Source organism: Triturus cristatus, chromosome 10, assembly GCF_964204655.1.
Source record: "Triturus cristatus chromosome 10, aTriCri1.1, whole genome shotgun sequence".
Lineage (NCBI taxonomy): Eukaryota > Metazoa > Chordata > Amphibia > Caudata > Salamandridae > Triturus > Triturus cristatus.
The window spans coordinates 352,356,580-352,374,667 of record NC_140593.1 but is presented as its reverse complement, the minus strand read 5'-3'; the positions used below and the strand labels follow the sequence as shown (position 1 = coordinate 352,374,667).

The following is an 18,088-nucleotide window of genomic DNA, read 5'->3' as shown; positions in this document are numbered from 1 at the left end:
GAATTAGTTTAACATAGACCTGCGAGCTCAAACAGCAGATTTTAGTAACAACTCTACATGTACAATAGTTTCCTTATTATTTAGTAATAAAAAAATAGGACTTTACTGTTTTTAAATCCATACAGTACTTCTTTTGAAGGAGGGATTGAAAAAGAATCTAATATTTTACTTAAAATTTGCTAAAGAACCTAAAACTGAGCATAGATTGGCTAGATGCATCCTCAATACCTGAGCCTCCGATTCCAAAGATATACAGAAGTCTTGTGCCACCGTCTTTTTTTTTTTTTTTTTTTTTTGTTTTCTCTGGGTGAGAGGTGCATTGAGTTGGATTGCATCCCAGTTTTAGAGTACTTGGCCCTCACATAAGAAGTCTATGGGATTTGAAGCCCTCGGTCCACGGAGGGACAGTCCATGTCTATGGTCAAGGCAGCCTCATTACGCTGGAGCCAGAGGAGGCCTGGGCGTACACCGATAGATCTGTTATATAGGGGGGCATTATGAAGTATACAATGTTTTGCTGAAATAAGGACAGATACGTTTTCTGCAAAATCTATTTTCTTCTTGTTTGATAGCCATGCAGTTAAAAATCCCCAATATGTAGCAATTGGTAAATATTCCGATTTGTAGCAGAGGTAAGAGCTAGCCACCCACCCCTTGTGGGAGACTGCCTAGTGACCCATTTACTAAGGAAAATTTAGTTGAAAGGTTGAGAATGTTCGCGACAATTACCCCTGAGCAGAAAAAATACCAAAGTATGCAACGGTATTAGTGCTGCTTAAACAGTGGGTGCCAACTAGTACGTTTGAGCGGGATCTGTGCTTTGGGCCACAGGAGATAAGGAATTTAATAAAAATGGTCTGCAAATCTAGGGAGCCCATAATATCTTAAAGCATGCACCCGCAGACTGTGCTGTAGGGTGTGTGCCATCAACACTGCGTCGTCTGCATAGGAGTATGCTGAGCTGGTTACCTTTTTGATTTTTAGGTACATCTGTAGTAGCACATACTAGGGCAGAGTGGAGATCATTAATATAAATAATGAATATGAGCAGGGCCAGCGCACAACCTAGTCTTACCCCGTGGTGGATACCGATTTGAAACCCCCCCCCCCCCCCCCCCCCCGCGTACTAATGCAGACTCGTACCTCCATGATCTTATGAAGGTATGCAATGAAGTGGATTAACGTATCCAGCCCGGTGCGATGAGCAGGTGCCACAGTTTGACCAGGTCAAATGCAGCTGATATGTCCATTAGTGCTAGGTTCTGGTGGGGATTGCATTTCCACCATATATTTCCCCAAAACAAGGTTTAGATATTGCTAGATAGTTCCTACTTTGTGCCTAAACCCGTACTGGTAGCAGTGTAACAGGGACTCCTCATGCATCCAGTCCATAATTCCATGAAGGATAATCCTGCCCAGATTTGTTTTACAGTTGTGTCCATTGATATTGGCCGATAGCAGCCTGTGTGTAAACCATCTCCTTTTTTGGAAATAGGCACTTTGGCAGATGTACCAAAAAGTGCTGGAAAGGGAAGAGTGGACAAGGTACAGTGGGTAAGTTTGTTAATGTTCATGAGAAGGGATGCCCCAAAAGCAACGTTCTTTAATAGGTCAATCGGTACCTCATCAGGGTTTGGCGCCTTGCCTCCTAATCTTGGTTGATCGCATCCTTCACTGCCGATAGAATAGTCTGAAAACCTGATGCGATAACAAAATCTATAGTGAAGATGTCCGGTGATGCTGGTGCAGCGTACATTTTACCAATGTGCTCCTTCCAGGTGCTACTAGCAAAATGACATGTAATGGGGTTGGAAGACCTTAGGTTGTTGTGGAGAAACTAAAATACATCTCGCTTCTATGGCAAAACATCAGGTTTAGAGGTGCATTCAAGTTGCGTACCTAGACGACTGCCAACTACAGTAACACTTTTCAGAACATAGGTGGATAGAATCTTTTTGGGAGGCTGAGGTATGATCCTTTCAAGGGCCAACTTGAAACCAGCATTGGCATAGCCAATAGGTCTCTCCTTTGGGACCTTATAAGTGTTAAATATGCAGCACAATGTCCTTGGTGCAACAATATTAACTGTTGCATGGCTAAACACTTAAAAGGTCCCAATGGCTAGACCTATTGGCTATGCCAATGCTTGTTCTACTAGTGCGTAATTTACTTAACCTAATCAAATTGGCAAAGCTTTAGAAACAGTGCCTCATTTACGCAGCTGTTGCACAATTTAGAAAAAAAATGAGCGCCTCGCTAATGTTCCAGTCAGGAAGGCTTTAGAGACTAGTACCTCATTTAAATAAACATGTTCAAATCGGCGAGATTTTGGAGAAGAGTGCGGTTCTTTTGTAAATATTACTGGGAACAATTAAACTGCATTTCCTGGGATGTTAACGCTACCTTCAGCAAGGCAAAAAGAGCCTTTCAAACATGCAAGCATGAAAGGGAAGGATATGCATAGTGCCGGGCAGTTTGTTACAGTAAGGGGTCACATTGGGGGAAAGACTAACTACTGTGAAGCCAAGCCTTCCATGACGCTGGGCCATGAAGAGCCAAAAAACCCACCGCGTTATTACAAGCATGCTGAGCTACAAATCCGAGCCGCCATGCTATCTTCCCAATGATCTTTACTTTTCAGTCCAGTGACTTCCTTCACCCAAAAGTGGTGGTGCAAGCTTATGGCCAGAGTTCCACATGAATGGAGAAGTCTTGAAGCTGCAACAAGGCAACACAACAGCGTCAACACAGTCACGTAGGGACAGCAGCAAAAATGTTAGAAACTGCCGAAATGCTGACAAAAGCGCACAGGCACCATTGTAAACGTAAAAGCGCTGCATTTTGCCGCTGTTGGAAAAAGAACAAGCAGCAAGTGGGATAAGGGAGGGGGTGGCAAATGGTGAGCACTTTCGCGGCCGCTTTGATGTTCTTAGTGGCCGCACGGCTCACTGAACATCAAAGTGGCCGCGAAAGTGATCAGGCAGACTGACAAATGGTGCGCGCGCTCGGCGCACATGCGCTGTATTTGGAGGCCTGAAAAGCACTAGTCTGCACTGCCAAATCCCTGCTTCCTAAAGCTCTCGCCAGAGCAGCGCTAAAGCGCTGGCTCAGGCGAGACCTAAAAACTGGCTTGAACCCGGCATCCCCTAAACTCAAGTACTGCCATATCGATGAGTGGTGTCATGTTGGATTTGATACTTCCGTTACTTATACTGCTTAAATACCTGTAACCCAAGGTTGTTCCCCCTTGCATGCTTCCTCCGCTGGAGGAGCACCACCACTCTATATGCTTTTTAATGAGACTGTAGCAGAAATAAACTATTCCTGCACAGTGTATGATCAGTGTAGTGTGTTGACCGGTTTAAAGTAAAGTGTTAGTTTAGTTAACCTTGTTGACTTTTTTTTTTTTTTTTTTTTTTACTGTTAAACTGGCAGTTTTACAAAAGTCTGTTTAACGATACGCCGAACAATCGCAGCTAGGAAGAACTTTATTTATTAAAACACCCGAAGTGTTGCAGACTGTTAATGCATTAGCTATAACCAATGGACTCGTTTCTGTAGCAGCTAGTTGCAAGTTTTGAAACTTGACTCCTTGCGAAGAAATGCTGCAAATAAGTGTAGAAAGTTCCATGTTAAGGGTCCGGCAGCGGTACCCACTCCCAGATTTACTGCCATTTGGTTGGGGTCAAATATGGTAGATAAATGGACAGGGTGCAGTTAGTCTTACGAAGTGCACTGAATATAGAGCTCTTGGAACACTATGTTCATATAGTGCCTGCGTAAGCGATAATACCGTTGTGCCTGGGTGCCAAACGTTTCTCTCCTAAAGGTACATTTGTGCTCAAGATGCCAAGCAAACTTCCCTCCAGATTGAATGGTATAGTAAGGAGGGTTTGGGAGCAGTGGCTGGGCGTGGACTTCAACCACTGTAGTACTTTAAGCCATGTTACTTTTCCTTAGGTGGCTGAATTAACCATGCAATAACTTACTTTGCACATACCCTATTCCTTTGCATCATCTTGGCTCACTGTTTTTCAGGCTGACACATTTGTGTAGATTGGAACCGGTTCCCAGGCGAGCAGTTGAGGTTAATACAGGGGCCTCCCACAGAAGGATACATTGCAGCATGTTACATCGTTGGGCTTTGCGTACTTTCAGGATCTAGTGGCCGACAGCAGAATTGCCACTATCGTCTCAATTACTAAAAAAAAAAACAGTTGATTGTAATGTGGACCTAACAATTCGGTCTTCTTGGAAGGCCTGCTGTCTTTTTTTATTAAGTTTGCACACTTTTTTAGTCTAATCCAGAGACTGACGTGATGCACAAAGTCTTGCAGGGTAAGACTAGACCTAATTTATCAATAATGGAACAGGTGAATTCTGAATACTGCCCAAATTTAAGTGTATCTTCTGGGAGTAACCCATCAGGATTAATCTTATCTACTGGAAGTGTTCTATCCTTTGTATTTAGTATTTTAAAAGTGTGGGGCTATAGTGTGTGCTTGTAGCCTAGTCTTAATGAGTCCTGGCTTTAGGTGTTTGAACTTAAATCAGCATGGCAAATCCGATGTAGCCTGTTTTAAAGACATCGGTTTCGGGGTCTCTGGCTGCAAAAGTGGTTTTCAAGTTCTGATCGCTAGCTTTAATTGCTGTAAAGCAAAAGGCGGCACGTGTTAGAATAAGGGGAGACTGCTGGGAAAAGGTTGGGATTAAAGAAATGGTATGCTTGGTGTCAGAGACAAGTGAAGTTGCGTTTGCCGAAAAAAAAAAGGCTCGGCGGGGGGGGGGGGGGGGGAGAGAAACCTGTAAACTACTGGGATGATGCAAATTATCTAGAAAAAAGGAAATATGCTAGTCTGGTAAGTACAAGTTCAATTTAGTGAATGCTTCATCCAATTCATGGGAAAACGAGTGACTACTAAATCTCCAATGTATGACCTATGTTTGGAAAGAGGAGGGCGGTTAATCATGTTTTTGAAGTACCTGTTGTAGTGCAAGTAAATTATTCCACTGCAAGTGTTATGAACATTCTCATTTGAGTTGGCACCCATTGATTTATGCTTGGATTATAGTTTACGATTATTAGGTTAAAACCTCCTTATTGAATTGGTACCTTACTGCCAAATCAAGTTGTAAATAGTTAAAATGGCTCACCATAGATTTTTCCTAGGCTAGGCGTTCTCTGGTCTGTGAAATATCCTTCAAAACCGGCCATATGAACTTTCTCCAGAAGTCTGTGCAGATTCAAATCTCTTATGTCTTCCATTCCTAATGGATTTACCAAGTACACAAGGTTACTTTAGCATTATAATTGCCTATCCCTGCTGCATCGGCAATCCTGGTTTGATAACCTACTTTCTGAATTCCTCATCACCTCTAGTAAGGCCTTCATATCCTTGGTGCCTTTAATTTGAAAATATTGATACCGAAGTAAATGCTTCTAAAGCTAATGTTGCCTATTTTGTTTTTTTCTTTTCAATTCAGTTGTGAAGCTTTTTCTAGGCACTACAACGTAATCCCTCACCCTTGGTACTAATACTAAATCTAACCCATGAGTATTTTTGTGAACTGTGTATCACTTAGAATGATTTAGTCATATCTCTTAAGTAGCAAATTAATTCCACTGACTACATTGAGTTTAAAAAAATAATAATTAAACATGGCTTTTAGCCACTTAAACGGCTGGATATCAGTAGTCTTGGCTACCCACGGCTGTTTGAATAATGCACAATGAATTTACCACACTTTAACGGCGTCGTAAGTAAATCTCAGTGCATGAAATGCTTTAGTTGTAAAAGGGCACCATGTGTATCTTTGAAACCTTGCTGGGAAAAATAATTAATCTCTAGCAACACCGAACAGGTGAAATTGTACAAGAACTTATTGGTACAACTCCTAAACTGCAGTCTTTTCTTTCTATCCATTTAATGTTGCCTACTACGCAACTAGATTTAATTTTTAGGTCTCAGCTAGCGAAGGCTGCGCTTGCGAGACATAATGACTTGGAGAAGAGGGGCTTGAACCCGCCCCTCTTCTCCATTGGCTGGCCTCTTGAATGCTGGCCAGCCATTGGAGAAGAGCTCCGTCACTCCGAACAGGCCCGTCCTTTTCGTATTCGGGGGCGTGTTTTTATTCAACTTTTCTAATTATCTCCTCCAGCCAATGGCAAGAGGAGAGAAAAGCAAAACACTCCCCCGAATCCAGAAACGCCGCTGCCTTTCGCCGAGGCACCCTCTCCTCTCGTGATAATGGTCCACTCAATTTATGATTATCGCCCCCTCGACTCTGCAAGATGTCATGTAAAATGCTTCCAGCCAGGTTCACTTTCCCAATGTCTGCACCATTTTTTTACCGTATAGAATTCCGTGCACTTCTGTATTTAAACTACGCTGTAAATGCCTCCTGTATAATGGGCATGATAATTATGCTTGAGCAATGTTCGATAGCCAAAAACAATCACTAAGAATGAATTAACAGGTCTGACAGTACATGCAGGCACGGGGGTCACGAACTAGACCCTCGAGATACCCGCTATCCACGTTGAAATAGAGCTCGGAAAAAGACGACATAGCGGCGGTTATTTACAACAAGAAGACTCCCTTACACCGGCTGCAGAACCAGGCCTCCGTTGCTCTTCCGTACATCAGCTGACGACTCGTCACGTGCCACATGACCTGCTGCGTCAGGACTTCTCGTGATCTTTTTCATCTGCTGAATTCGTCACACAATGGCGTGCCATTGAGCCCCTTCTACTAATGTGAGGTTGTGTGGTGTTGGCTCAGGGTGCGAGTTGCATTTGGAGGCTTTGTTGTCAAGTAAATAACTCGGCCTTTCGGGAGCTGAGTGGCAACGGATATCTGGCCAACATGGCGGCCATATTCAATAATTCCAACTGTAGTAAACGGCATAGACGTAAGGAAAGCATAAACAAACGCTCTACTTGCGACCATCTTACTTGAGGCTGAATATTCGAGGACTTCAACTTGGGTTTGCCATCAAGTTCAGATACTCATTAAAATGAGTGTAGTGAGGGGGCGGGGCCAGGGGCAAGACATGATGATACTTAACGACTTCTATATTAGTTGCAGCACACACCAAAACACATGATAAATGTGTTTATATAAACAAAGCAGGTTAACTCATTTCACAAAATGAAAGAGAAATGCCATAATGTTAACATTTCCTTTTTGTTTCCAATAGTTGCACCTTCTTAATGCCATACCCCCTCCCAATCAACCCCAGCCAGATCGCCCTCACATCCAAACATGTTTTATTTAATCGCTCTACATAGTGCATCTTTTCGTCCGTCCCCCCCCCTTCCCCCAACCCCAACCTCTGGTACCTGCAAGCACTTTTCATTTTATAAAATAGCAGATGGGACTACATTTTACCTCACCTGAGTACACAGAATGCCAGTGCTCCTCAGCAGAGAATTGCAGAAGACACAGTAAGAACATAAATAGAATGCAATGTTTAAAGTCAGCAGCATGTCTGTGTGTGGCTCTGTGTAACTGTGTGTGTGGGTGGATTTTTTTGTGGGTGGCTCTGTGTGGGTGGCTTTGTGTGTGGGTGCAAATGCAATAGGTCTCGCATTTGAGAGAGATTAAGCTATTGACATTGTAAATAACAATGCCGTTTCTTTAAAAAAAATTTAAAACAAAAATGTCATGAGCAATGCCAATAGCTCTAACTTTAACAATGCCGAGACCATTGCATTGTAAATGCTTGTTAATACTTCTGCACAGTTCCAATCCCTTTACAAAGTAGAGATCGTATTAATTGAAGACAATTGTTTGCTGCAATGCAGATACTGATGCGGGACACCTTTGCAATTGCAACAGTCCTGCTACAAGAAGTAGCAGTATGCGCACACAGAAGTAAAATACTTCATCTGAAGGTCATTCAGATGAACGCAGTAGCATTTCAACGGGTGGCTGGAAGAAGATGGACTATTAGGTTCGAGACCATCAAACGAAGGTGAAGATTACATGTTGGGAATCTCCAGCAGGTACACGATTTTTTAAAGTAGAGCAGTTGGTTGATAAATCGAAGTCCATTTAAGGAGGAGTAAATAAAGACCAGGTTCCTTGGCATGTTGGAAAATGGAAGTTGTGGTTTTGAGCTTAAGTGGAGGGAAATAGAATTTTAAATTAGTTCAGTCCTCACAACCTAATGAGGTGATGAACAAGATCGAACGAAATGCATGTGCGAGCTTAGCTGTATAGGACCGTGTTCTTTACAACCGTAAAGCGGTCCTCTTTAGAGGTAGAGCTGGCTTGGTGCGGTTACCACCTGTAATAGTTTGAAGCTGCATTGGAAAAGTGCTACATGAAAGCTGGCGGAAAAATGACATCTGTCATATTGACATTTGACACAATTGTCACCAAATGGAGTAATTTAAAGGATGCTTTAAAATTATTTTTTATTTTAATACCGTACATGAAATTAAAGTTTCGTCCAGTGTACTATTGGTTATTACAGAGTAATTAATGGTATCCGCTTAAACTGCGAAACGTTGGTCTGATTGGCACAACTTTGGATGATGCAAGTAAAGGTGATTTCTCAAGTGTCCATTCAGTGCTCTAAAATGGATTGGGTAGGCACCTTATTGTATACAGACTAATTCGGGTTATCTTCAGTAAAACTCCTGTGTTTTAGACTTCAGCAATGAGGACTTGTACAAGACCCTCGTACTTTTTTGCATGAGAGATTCTTCAGGAGTACCTTTCCAAGTTTTAGTGCATACATAATGTTCCTGTGGGCCTTCTTTCAAATTTTCTAGGTTTTAATAAAGCTGTGTACTTCACTGTTTGAAACTGTTTTAACTTGCCTTCAATTTAAACTAACTTTTGTATTAAATTTTTTTATGTAGGTGTTTGAAGAAAGACTGGTTGCTTATCTGGATCTACCACAAACATGGCTACCCAAGGTATTTTTTCACCTAATAGTTGAGTATGGAACTATTTGTTGTTGCACCAGCACAGTATTTCAAATATTTCTAGTTGCTTCAAAAATAGGTGTATGCCGATGCCATCACTTAAGATGTTAGAGATGGGGGAAATGTGCTAATTATTTGGGGCTGTTGGCACTAGAATTACTGAACGAGCCGAATGTGAGATTGCCATAAAGAATACCTCTAAATGGTGTGAAAGAACTAGGCTATGAAAAGCAAACCAACCTACACATTTGTATTTCGATGTAAAAAAATCGAGCAAAACCTTGTGGAAATTACTGATTACTACTAGCATTAAAGAAGTCACTTCGGGTTGATAAAGCTTTCCTAAAGCCAGAATCTGGATTCAAAGGAGGTGGTGTATGGTACATCTTGCACTGCCTCCCTACGCTTTGACGTCCTTGAAATTACCTCCACCATTGTTCAATTAATGGTTTGCCAGGACCGTAGCTGACTATAAGCAATGATCTCTAGTAGTTTAAAAAAAAAAAAGGTAGCTTTCAAAAAACGTCGAAGGACCTGCTTTAGTCTCTAATTTGTAAATCTCGAGGTTTGCCCCACCTTGATTTTAAATAGTCACGCAGTTAAATAGCAGATCTTTACTGTCCTTTCTTAGCTGCCCAGTTTATTTTTGTCTATAGGATTGGCTAAATGTGAGTTATGTATCGGGCATTGCTACTTGGCTAAATTAAATATTAATTGCTTACTTTTTCAGCTGATTTGATGGAATTGGATATGGCAATGGAACCAGATCGAAAAGCTGCGGTTAGCCATTGGCAGCAACAGTCATACCTGGATTCTGGTATTCATTCTGGAGCGACCACCACAGCGCCTTCCCTGAGTGGAAAAGGCAACCCTGAAGAGGAAGATGTGGATAGTAATCAAGTTTTGTACGAATGGGAACAGGGCTTTTCTCAGTCCTTCACCCATGAACAAGTAGCAGGTATGGACCCATGGAAATGCTTTTGTATTGGGTGCGAGTGCACTGCCAGTAAACCTTCACACTTGTGTCCGAATAAGCATTGAAGAAGTGGGTTGTCTGTGGGGTGCGGTTTTGTTTTGTTATATTGCGTTACCAAAGCTGATGTTTTAAGCCTTTGGTGTGCCTTGTTTTACGTTCCTTACCCCCTGACCGTTTTTGTTGCATTTTTCTTAGACATTGATGGCCAATTTGCCATGACCAGAGCTCAGAGAGTACGTGCTGCAATGTTCCCTGAAACACTGGATGAAGGCATGCAGATTCCTTCCACTCAGTTTGATGCCGCTCACCCTACAAATGTGCAGCGCTTAGCTGAACCGTCTCAAATGCTGAAGCATGCTGTTGTCAATTTGATCAATTATCAGGACGATGCGGAGTTAGCAACACGTGCCATCCCAGAGCTTACAAAACTGTTGAATGACGAGGACCAGGTAAGCAAATTTTGCTGAAGGGAGACCGACTTTACTGTCTTGTGATCGGGCTTTAGAGACTGGCTTTTAGCAAATGAATAGTTTTAACCTTTGCATTTAGTCATGCTTGTGACCGCCAATGATCGTTTTTTTTTTTTCCTACGCGGGGCCACTTCTACAATATAAGTAGATGTGAAGTACTTCATTCACAATGTGTTTTGCACTTCTCTCATTGTCACGTGGGTTCACAGATTAAGTTCGGAAATTCTGAAGACCATTCTTGCAAGTAGGTGGGTACCAAATTGTGACATTACACTTCACTAGTCAGTGGCGGGCGTGACCCTGTAGAGAAAGTGGTTTCACAAAGTTAAAGCTCGTTAAATAACAGTTCCTAATATCTAGCAATTGGACACCCCATTCCTATAACCAATCCCATCTGGTAATAGAATATGGGGGGGGGGGGGGTGCTAAAATAGTTTTTTTGTTTTTTTTTAATAGTTACACCTGGATGTAATGTTACTGTTTGTGGGAGACCCATACTGAAGTGATTTGGATGACTGCATGTGCCAGACTATGTGTTGAAGTATCAGGATTGCAAAATACGTAATGCAAAAAAGCAGCAATTGTGAAACGACCTCCATCCTTTATATAGCAATACGCCATACCTTCCATCTCTTTCCCAAAACGAAAAGGGCATCTGCTGGCCGCTAACTAATTAAACCATGCTGAGCACCTACCTGTATTGCTTGTTGCCAGCACTACACCAACTTGATGCAAGTTACTGGTTGGGTTTACTTTAACATTTTAATACTCCGCTTTTGACTTGCTCTGCATCACCTCTTTTAGAACTGTCCAGGGTGATTGCCATGCCGTATTGAACATGGAGCTAGTCTATCCTTTACTTTTTTAACACTGCGAACTTAATTTTTAGTAGGATGGTCTTGTTCATGAACTGTATTGCAATGTAATAAACGTGTCTTTTAGGTTGTGGTTAACAAGGCTGCAGTCATGGTCCATCAGCTATCTAAAAAGGAAGCCTCCCGCCATGCTATCATGCGTTCGCCTCAGATGGTATCTGCTATCGTGCGCACCATGCAGAATACAAATGATGTGGAGACGGCACGCTGCACTGCTGGAACTCTGCATAACCTTTCCCACCACCGTGAAGGACTGTTGGCCATCTTTAAATCTGGAGGCATTCCTGCGCTTGTTAAAATGCTTGGGTATGATCACTAATGCATGATTCTTAAGCATCTTTTTCTTTACATGAAAAGTACATTAATCTGTATTTTCTTTTCTTTCTTCAGCTCTCCTGTGGATTCTGTACTCTTCTATGCTATCACAACACTACATAATCTTTTATTGCACCAAGAAGGAGCTAAAATGGCTGTCCGTCTAGCTGGTGGGCTTCAAAAAATGGTTGCACTTCTAAATAAGACCAATGTCAAGTTCCTGGCCATCACAACGGATTGTCTTCAAATTTTAGCTTATGGTAACCAAGAGAGCAAGGTTGGTGTAGTACTTGCATTTTATGAGCATCCTGCACCAGTGCGATTTATGAATGCTCTGTCTCAAACCTTCAGACCAACTAAACAGCAACTGTATAATTTAATGATTCTTAGTTGAGAATGTCGTTGCATGTGGGCTATCAAATTTGCATTCTGAGGTTAGTCTCTTCCAGTAACTAATTCTTTTCAATTTGTGGTACGAATGCATGTGCTTTTTGGAAGGGCGGTAGTGATAAATGTGGGGTCATTCTTTGAATTAGTTACAGGAAAACTGTTGCTAATCCCCTTCTGGGTGCCTCGAACATTGCATTGTTCAGTAGTGCACTTCTGCAGGCAGTAGTTCCAGTTGGGCGAGCCAAGGCATGCTTGTCCCCCAAGGTATGTCTTTAAGTCCTCCATATTAAAGGACTGAACAGGCCACTGCCTTCTCCGCTTCCTCACCCTATATCTAATTTGTGTGGTTATATGCTTTTTACGTTAATCCTTAGTGATTTAAATGGTGGTTCTTTCAAATATGAGTTTTTGCTGTTGAGGCCCAGGCCCTACCCCTGCTTAAGTGGTTAGTCCAAGAAGCAGCCTAATTTTATCTTCTCTGTTCTATATAAATGGCTATTTTGAGGCCTGTGTTGCAAACTGCTTTGATGCTTGGTGAATATACCAACCCGGTCTTTTTATTTTTTTAGTTGATTATACTTGCCAGTGGAGGACCTCAAGCACTAGTAAATATAATGAGGACCTATACCTATGAAAAGCTTTTGTGGACTACAAGCAGAGTGTTAAAAGTGCTTTCAGTTTGCTCAAGCAACAAACCTGCCATTGTTGAAGCTGGTAAGTATTTATTTCTGTCCACTGTATTTGTTGCATGCCATGTCACCCATTTTAAACGTAGACCACTGGCTGCCAGTCTGATCACTTATTTGTGACCTGTATTCCAGTAAAAATAGAGACCCAAGCAGGGGTAGGAGGGTGTTGTGTGTACACTAAGCTGTTTTAAAATGGACTAATGAGCTACCTACTTACTAGTCGCTTGGATGAAATGTTCTGCCATATTTACTTTTCTAGGTGGCATGCAGGCTTTAGGACTTCACCTAACCGATCAGAGCCAAAGACTTGTTCAGAATTGTCTTTGGACCCTAAGAAACCTCTCGGATGCTGCAACAAAACAGGTAAGGATGTCATCCCCTCCTCCCCCCTTTCAGTGTTGATCACAATGTGCATCATCATATCGCTGTTGAAACCTAAACAGTATCCAATAGGCTTCCGTTTCTTCCAGTACTTGATGCTGATCCATATAACCAAACCTAGTTCCAAACTTTTACATGCTACTTCGAACATCAGTAAACTTTGACACTGTGTTTAACAAAAATAATATTGAGTTGTGTAGACTTCGTAGTATCGCTTGAGTAAATGCCTTTCATAATGTTGAATGTCCTGTTGCCTGGGATCAGTATTTTTCTAGACATTTGATTGGAATCCTTTGAACAGGAGCCAGTCCGAAAAGGAAGAAGGAGCACACTACGTGGCATAATGGTTGAGTGAAACTGTATGGGAGGGGTGGTGGATGAGGATGCAGTCTAAGCTTACAGCAGCATAGTGTTCTCCCACACAACCTGCAGGCTACTCTGATTCAGTTCTCTAAGGAAGCAGCGAATACAGAGCTTCTGGTCTCCCATGACAGTATGTCGTCACTAAAGTGGTACCCTCAAAATGTGTGTTTTAGAAGGGATGTAGAGCGAGAGCAGCTTTCTCCATTCGGGCTTCTGCATCAATGGAGGGAAGCTACCTCTACTATTTGAAAGCTTGCATTGGTGGCTTTCCATTTTCTACCCCTTGAAAGGATGGATTGTTGCAACAGCCTTGCACTTGCAGCAGAAGTACTGGTACTGTCCATTACTAGTGTAGCAGCTATGCTGATACGTTTTGGTTCTCTCCCCTTATAAGTAAGGGGCGTGCCAATACGTTTGCATACCTAGCATATTGGATGAAGTAACCCTGATAGATTAGCCCCACCACATAATCTTTTGCAGTGGTGAATTTCCCAGGATCTTTGACTGGTTATCAAAGGTGGTACTGGTGAGGCGGAGTTAATGATAGTAAAATCCTTTTATTTGAAACTGCTATGTATGCTCTTAAAATACTTGTGCCATGTTTCGCTAATTGGTCACCCTAATGAAGGGAAAAATCCCAATTCGGAATTCTCGGTTTTCCAAGCGTAGGTCCTGTTTAATCAATAAAGTTGCTTATTATCAGACTTTGGACTAAAGGATTCGTTTTGCTGCAGTCCTGCTTGAAATAGTCTGCTGATCTACAGGCTATTCCGAATGCGCCGTTCTCGCAGCCTTTAACTTTAGCCTTTTCTTACTTGGGTGGGTAAGGGTCTATGGAAAGGCTTGCAGCTACGGAGTTTTTTTTTTTTTTCTTTCCTTTCAATGTATTGTATCTTCATGGGATCCTCTTAAATGTGAGGTGACCGTAATACTGGGTGCTGAGGTTTCCTGGCATGTTAGCAGTAAATGGGTTAGTTATCACTCAGTTGAACAAGCACTTGAGAAAATTGGCGAATGCACAGAGCGTGGAGACGAGGCCACCATCTTGGATTTTTTTTAAATAGTGCCTGCACAATCCGTGCACGTTACCGCATAAAATATGAAAGGAGCCATGTGGTTGATGCAGAGAATTACTTTGCTTTTGCCTTAGAGGTTTGAAGTGACTTTCTCGCAAGGAAACGTAATTATTATTAACTTTTTTTCTAATTTCATTGGTGGTGCTAAAGTGCTTGTAGAAACAGAATTTGCTCAGAGTACTTTGAGGCGTATGTTTTTCACAGCTGTGTAAAGTGCCTGATGGCAATTCTTTGTTTAAATTTGAGATGTAGTTAAACACCTCACATAATACTGATGTTATTGCATGGAAGCAAATGTGGGCAAGAAAAACACTGTTGCAGATGGATACGAGCAGAATTAATCAACTTGCTTATCGGCTGCTTTTCTGGCAAAACACTTATATGAAGGTGGCTAAGCAAGAAGAGTGTTTAGCATGGTGCTTATGGTTACCTGACATGACTCGTGTTAGCAGCAGATATAAGAGGATGGTGGCTAGGTTTGGCTTCCACTAAACAAAATCTGCATCTGTGGGAGTTCTAGTGTATTCGGTTTAATTTATATATGTGATAATGATTTATACAAGTAACTTTCAACAGTGGATTGTTTATTTAGTGTGGTGTTAAGTCACAACACTTTGTTAGACTACTTAAGTGGGTATTGTAGAAACTTTTAACTTTCACAGCCTTGAAGTCACTGGATGTGACGAAACACGTGTCGGCTGTTGCGCATCTGGACCAAGACTTTATAGCTTTGAACACCCTTTATAAATAGTTTCCCCATTGTTATGCTTTTGTGGGGGAAAGGGGGACTTTATGGTCTTGTTTGAAAACTGATGTCTTTGATAATGTCTGTTTCAATTAAGAACATCTTTTGTATGAATCCATCTTTGTTTGTCGCTAGTGATACTTTGACACAATTGGATGAAGTTTGCTTATAAAGGCAATATATAAGAAAAAGGTATCACTCTTGACTGCCGGGGTACTTGTATATTAAATTGTAGAAACTTATTACTGAATTACAGTGCAACATGGATGTGGTTTTGTCCAAAGGATGAAACTGCATGCAGAGTCTGTGCACTGCATCGTTGGGTAGAAATATAGATTATAATTTCATTTGTTTAGTATTCAGTCGCTCAATACAGGGGATTTCTCGAAGAATAAAATATTGCTTGGGAATTGGCAGACTGACGTTAAAGTGAATTTCAATAGCCTTAAATACTGTCATGCATAAATTCAGCCCTTACGGTCACTTCCTAAGCCCGATTGTGTTGCCAAACTGTATGTGGGCCTTTGAACAAGGGCATCTGGTTCTCCCTGCCTTACCCTGGCAGTTCTGTGCAAACTGGCTGGAAACTAGCACACCAAATTGTGGCTTGTTTTCTTAAAATCACGGGGCAATGACACGGCTTCCCCTCAATGTTTTCTCGCCCCTCATGAGCCATTTAAACCCTCTCCCCAGATAATTCGGTAAATGGAGAGTTTAATGGAAACTTCCGTGGCGATTTCCAGCAAGGGCCAGCGATTTTGCTATGTTACTTGACCCATACCACCCTCGCCTTCCTTGTTTGGTAGATTAAACTCATTCCTTCCTCCGATGCTAATTTCATACTTTCTCTACTCGCACCAAAGTATTGGCCTACCAACATTAATAAGTGTACCTCAGTACAACCCTGGAAAACGTTTCCGCATATAATTACCTCCACATCCAACATAAACCCACCTGAATGCACTCCTATAGCAGACTTGTGGGCTGGCCTAATACTCCTGGATCGATTCGGCGTATTCATCTCTGCCTCCAGAGATTGGGCTTCAGTTGCTCCTGGACAGAGTCTCTTGCTGTGCCAGTTTAGCTCTCGGGAGTGCTTCCTCCGTTACTATTGTGTAGACCCTTATATTGTTTGTGGCCTTCACTGATCGACATCTGGTTGGAATCTGTATACATGGCTGCTGGCTTACTCGCCCAACAATTCATGCTTTTAACAGTATTAATGCCACCACGCCACGTGTAAAACACTTCCAAAAATCAAAGCTCACCCATCACACTTCATATTGGCCAAACTACAACCAATGCCATTTCGACCATTCACTCAAATTACGTCCATAAACCGAATGCAAATCTGAGAGCTGTGTCCTAATCTGGGTTATGAATGCAGCTGTACCACTCCCAACTCTTTACAGGTCCAAATTTCACTTTTCACCCATGGCTTTTATCTTCTGTCCTTTCTCCTTAGCAGCCAAACACCAAAGGATGGTTGCTGATCACTACTACTTTGGATGGTGTTCTATTCAGAGATCCTTTCGCATTCCTTTTTTTTCTCTTTCCTACCTTATCTCTGTCTAATTTAGTGCGCCTAAAGCAGCATCAAGCATACAAGTAGGCAGACCGGTTTCTTTTGCACCAAGTGCATTGAGTGGCCGTGGTCTGTGTATACCTTTGTATGTTGCTCTGTTTGAGTGTATTAAACTAATGAAAAGACAAACCTGTTGCATTTGTCAGGTTTTTTTTTTTTAGACTGGTAATGAACTATGAATTACGACTTGAGGCTTCTGGATATTTTAGAAATTAGGTGAATGAGGGGGTGGGGGGGGGAGGAGCTCTCTACTCTATTCTCTTGTAACAGGTGATATCTAAAGGACGTGTAGAACTGTTTTTGAAGGGGATTTACATTGAATGTTTCCTTGTCCGCTTCCAAACAGGAAGGAATGGAAGGCCTTCTAGGAACTCTTGTTCAACTTCTTGGCTCAGATGACATCAATGTTGTAACCTGTGCAGCTGGGATCCTTTCCAACCTTACTTGCAACAATTATAAAAATAAGATGATGGTTTGTCAAGTTGGTGGCATTGAGGCTCTCGTGAGAACAGTTTTACGTGCTGGGGACAGAGAGGACATCACTGAACCTGCCATCTGTGCACTTCGTCATCTAACCAGCAGACACCAGGAAGCAGAGATGGCTCAAAATGCTGTACGTCTACACTATGGACTTCCAGTGGTGGTTAAACTATTACATCCACCCTCTCATTGGCCCCTGATAAAGGTAATGTCATACTTATGATTTTTATTTTTTTGTCTCTTAATTTTGTAACGTAAAGATCCAGTTATGATTTGCTTATGGCTCCATGGCCAGTGTTCGAAACCAAATAATTTGTCGAAATATTGGGTACTTGTTGAATATCCCTGAACCGCTCTGGCCATAAAGTTGCAGTTTCAAAATTCATTTGCTATTGGCCCTATCTACCATTTGGATTGTAATTGTGCTTTTTTTAACCCCCCTCCCACCTCTAGGCTACAGTTGGCCTCATACGGAATCTTGCACTGTGTCCAGCAAATCATGCCCCATTACGGGAGCAGGGTGCAATTCCAAGATTAGTACAGCTGTTGGTTCGGGCACATCAAGATACTCAACGTCGCACTTCAATGGGTGGAACACAGCAGCAGTTTGTGGTAGGTAATGATGTGTGGGTGCATGAGGGGCCCAGATTAGCGCATTTGAATGAGCATCCTCAAACCCCAAATATACTTTTTTTAATGGGGTAATCCTGAAGCTATTGGAAAGTGAAACCTCACAATTGGATTAGTCGTAACTGAATTACTTTAAGATTCTTTGCCACCCATTACAGCAGTTGATTTCATACGG

The 18,088-nt window shown here is 42.0% G+C and overlaps 1 protein-coding gene across 3 annotated transcripts in view; it reads left to right on the top strand.

Annotated features, from left to right (window-relative positions):
• CTNNB1 (catenin beta 1) overlaps positions 1 to 18,088 on the top strand; it is a 68,885-nt gene that overhangs the window by 15,211 nt on the left and 35,586 nt on the right. For all 3 annotated transcript variants that reach the window (XM_085631572.1, XM_085631571.1, XM_085631570.1), the window contains exons 2-10: positions 8,873 to 8,929; positions 9,669 to 9,896; positions 10,110 to 10,363; positions 11,327 to 11,565; positions 11,650 to 11,851; positions 12,534 to 12,678; positions 12,913 to 13,016; positions 17,150 to 17,488; positions 17,737 to 17,895. In XM_085631572.1, coding sequence (XP_085487698.1) covers positions 8,917 to 8,929; positions 9,669 to 9,896; positions 10,110 to 10,363; positions 11,327 to 11,565; positions 11,650 to 11,851; positions 12,534 to 12,678; positions 12,913 to 13,016; positions 17,150 to 17,488; positions 17,737 to 17,895 — 1,683 coding nt within the window. In that variant the 5' untranslated portion in view covers positions 8,873 to 8,916. The remainder of the gene's footprint in view (positions 1 to 8,872; positions 8,930 to 9,668; positions 9,897 to 10,109; positions 10,364 to 11,326; positions 11,566 to 11,649; positions 11,852 to 12,533; positions 12,679 to 12,912; positions 13,017 to 17,149; positions 17,489 to 17,736; positions 17,896 to 18,088) is intronic.